Genomic DNA, 2500 nt, shown 5'->3' with positions numbered 1-2500 from the left:
TTGCATCTGTGTGTCATAATGCGTGTTGTTTTCCCCGGAGACTTTTTTTTTGCATTGGAGTAAATAAGAATAGTAAGCTCGGCTACTTGGCAATACACGGCACTCTGTACAACTTCATTTTAAAAAAAAGGTAAATACAAATAGATCCATACTTCACATCTGACTCACCACCACCATAAATAGATCAGCTCATGTATCCAATGACCATCCCGAGAAAAAAAAAAAGGTTTACAGAGGAATACAAAGCGAAATAAAAACAAAGGTAACTCGCCTACTTGGCAACTGACGTCTCTCTTACCCGAGCATTTCTGCAGATGACACTCAGTGCATCTTGAGCAGTGCCCGAGAGAGGAAGTGTTGTGCGGCCGATGGTGATTTTACAGTGATTAGATCCCCCTAGTCTTTTTTAGATGGTTGAAACATGTGTACAGGATTCAACCACAAGCAAGTGGTGTTACTGTGCGCGGTTCTAGCCAACGCTTATGGATTGGAGTGGAGTCATGCGGAAGCGAAAGGTAAGACTGAGAGCGTGTCCTCGGGTATATTTTTTTTTCTTCTTTTTTTTTTGACTTTTTCCACACTCGGACTCTCTGGTGGAGCTTGAGTGACTCACTGTTTTGAGGGGAACTTCTGCTGGTAATTCTTTCTCGCAGCTCAAGAACGGCAAGGGGTGTTTAGGGGGGTTTAGGGGGAGGGGAACGAGGACCTAAAAATGTGAAGCAGAAAGAAATATTCACCGAAGAAGAGTCACGTGGTCCTCGGAGACTCGAAATTCCGAAAGGATTTTGGGAATGTTTTGAAAAGAGGAGGAGTGGGGGGGGAGGGAGGAGGGGAGGGGAAGAGGTGAGTTGACTCGAGTTCACGTGGGAAGGTTTATTTTTTCCTTTTTTTTTTTTTTTGTATTTATTTTACACTGGCTGGCCATTGGTAGAAACTGCATTCGAATTATGGTTGCTATTGTTTTTTCTTTTCTTCGGAAGTGAATTTCTTGATGTGGATGAAGTTAATTTTTGTTTTGTTTTGATGTGGATGAAGTGAATTTCTTTATGTGGATATGTTGGGTTGCCATGTCTGTGTTGTTTATTGTCTGTGGGCGGTTTTGGAGGAGGATTGGAAGAGGGAGTAGATGCAGGTTAAGGTTAAGCAGTGTGCTTGCTTCTAGTTTCTCTGTTTCTCTCTCTTTCTCTTTCGCCTTCTCTTTCTCTTTCTCTGTGTCTTTCTCTCTCTCTCTCTCTCTCTCTCTCTCTCTCTCTCTCTCTCTCTCTCTCTCTCTCTCTCTCTCTCTCTCTCTCTCTCTCTCTCTCTCTCTCTCTCTCTCTCTCTCTCTCTCTCTCTCTCTCTCTCTCTCCCCTTTCTCTCTTTCTCTCTCTTTCTCTGCCCCTTCCCATTCCCCATCCCGTCCCCCCTCTCCCTATCCTTATCCCTATCCCTATTCCTGTTCCTATCCTTATCCCTATCCCTATTCCTGTTCCTATCCTTATCCCTATCCCTATCCCACCCCCTCTTTTGAGGAAGTTTAGGGGGGGGGGAAGAGGAAATGGAGAAACAGCACGCCAAGCGAATCGCCTTGCGTATCCAGCCTGAGGCAATCCATCGCTCATATATAATCCAGTCGAGGCCACGGGAATGCGCCATGCCCGAATATTTGATCAGTGTTGCTTGCACGGATCCCGCCAGGACGTTGACGCGTGCGGGGGGGAGGGGGGGTTGCCTTCCAGCAAGACAGCGGGCCCGGCGAAAACTCCTTTGTTTACCAACAACAGCAGCAGAGCCGTGCCGTGCCGTGCCGTGTCATGTTGCTGGTGATGTCTCCCTGCCAATGCCAGCCATGCCAACAGTGTGTAGCCCTGGCCCTGGTACTGGCACTGGCACTGGCACTGACACCGCGAGAAGAGGGAGGAGGGAGAGAGAGAGAGAGAGGGGGCCAACGGGGAAAGATTTAGGAGTGTCATAAACCCTCTGCCGTGACAGGCGTTTCAGCGGATTGTTGTCCCCTTTCGGTGCCCGCGTGACAGGGCTGGTACTATCGCGGCTGCAGGATGGGCGCGGGTAGGGCTGTGTTGTGTGTAGATCTTGGCGCGAGGCCAGGATAGGATTATTGTATGTAGTTCATGGCGTGAATCCTGCTTGAGTCCTGGGTAGGATTGTATGTAGTTCGTGGCGTGAATCCTGCGTGAGTCCTGGGTAGGATTGCAAGCAGTTAGTTCATGGTGTAAACCCTGCTTGAGTCCTGGGTAGGATTGTATGCAGTGCATGGTCTCAGTCCGTGAGTCCTGGGTAGGATTGTATGTAGTGCATGACGTCAGTATGTAGTTCATGGCGTGAGTTCTATGTAGGATTGCCTGCAGTCCATCCGCCGTGGTCGTTGAACAGCAGTCGTGGCTGATGAATGAGTTCTCTTGTGAGTCATTCCTACTCGTGTCCTTCCCCCTCCGCATGTGAGCGTATTAAAAGTCATTTGCTATTCTCGGCGGGACGGTGGATCTGTCTCCTCCCCCTT

General features: G+C 48.7%; 1 protein-coding gene across 1 annotated transcript in view; it reads left to right on the top strand.

Moving 5' to 3' along the window:
* The first annotated feature begins 311 nt into the window (after positions 1-311).
* LOC122243516 (uncharacterized) overlaps positions 312-2500 on the top strand; it is a 199306-nt gene continuing 197117 nt past the window's right edge. The window contains exon 1 of the mRNA XM_086548980.1: positions 312-515. Within this exon, the coding sequence (XP_086405106.1) occupies positions 422-515 (94 nt within the window). The 5' untranslated portion in view covers positions 312-421. The remainder of the gene's footprint in view (positions 516-2500) is intronic.

The sequence above is a fragment of the Penaeus japonicus genome, unplaced genomic scaffold (assembly GCF_977035675.1).
Source record: "Penaeus japonicus unplaced genomic scaffold, GWHDUDI00000001_assembly GWHDUDI00000021, whole genome shotgun sequence".
Taxonomy (NCBI): domain Eukaryota; kingdom Metazoa; phylum Arthropoda; class Malacostraca; order Decapoda; family Penaeidae; genus Penaeus; species Penaeus japonicus.
This window is presented reverse-complemented; position numbering and strand designations above follow the sequence as displayed.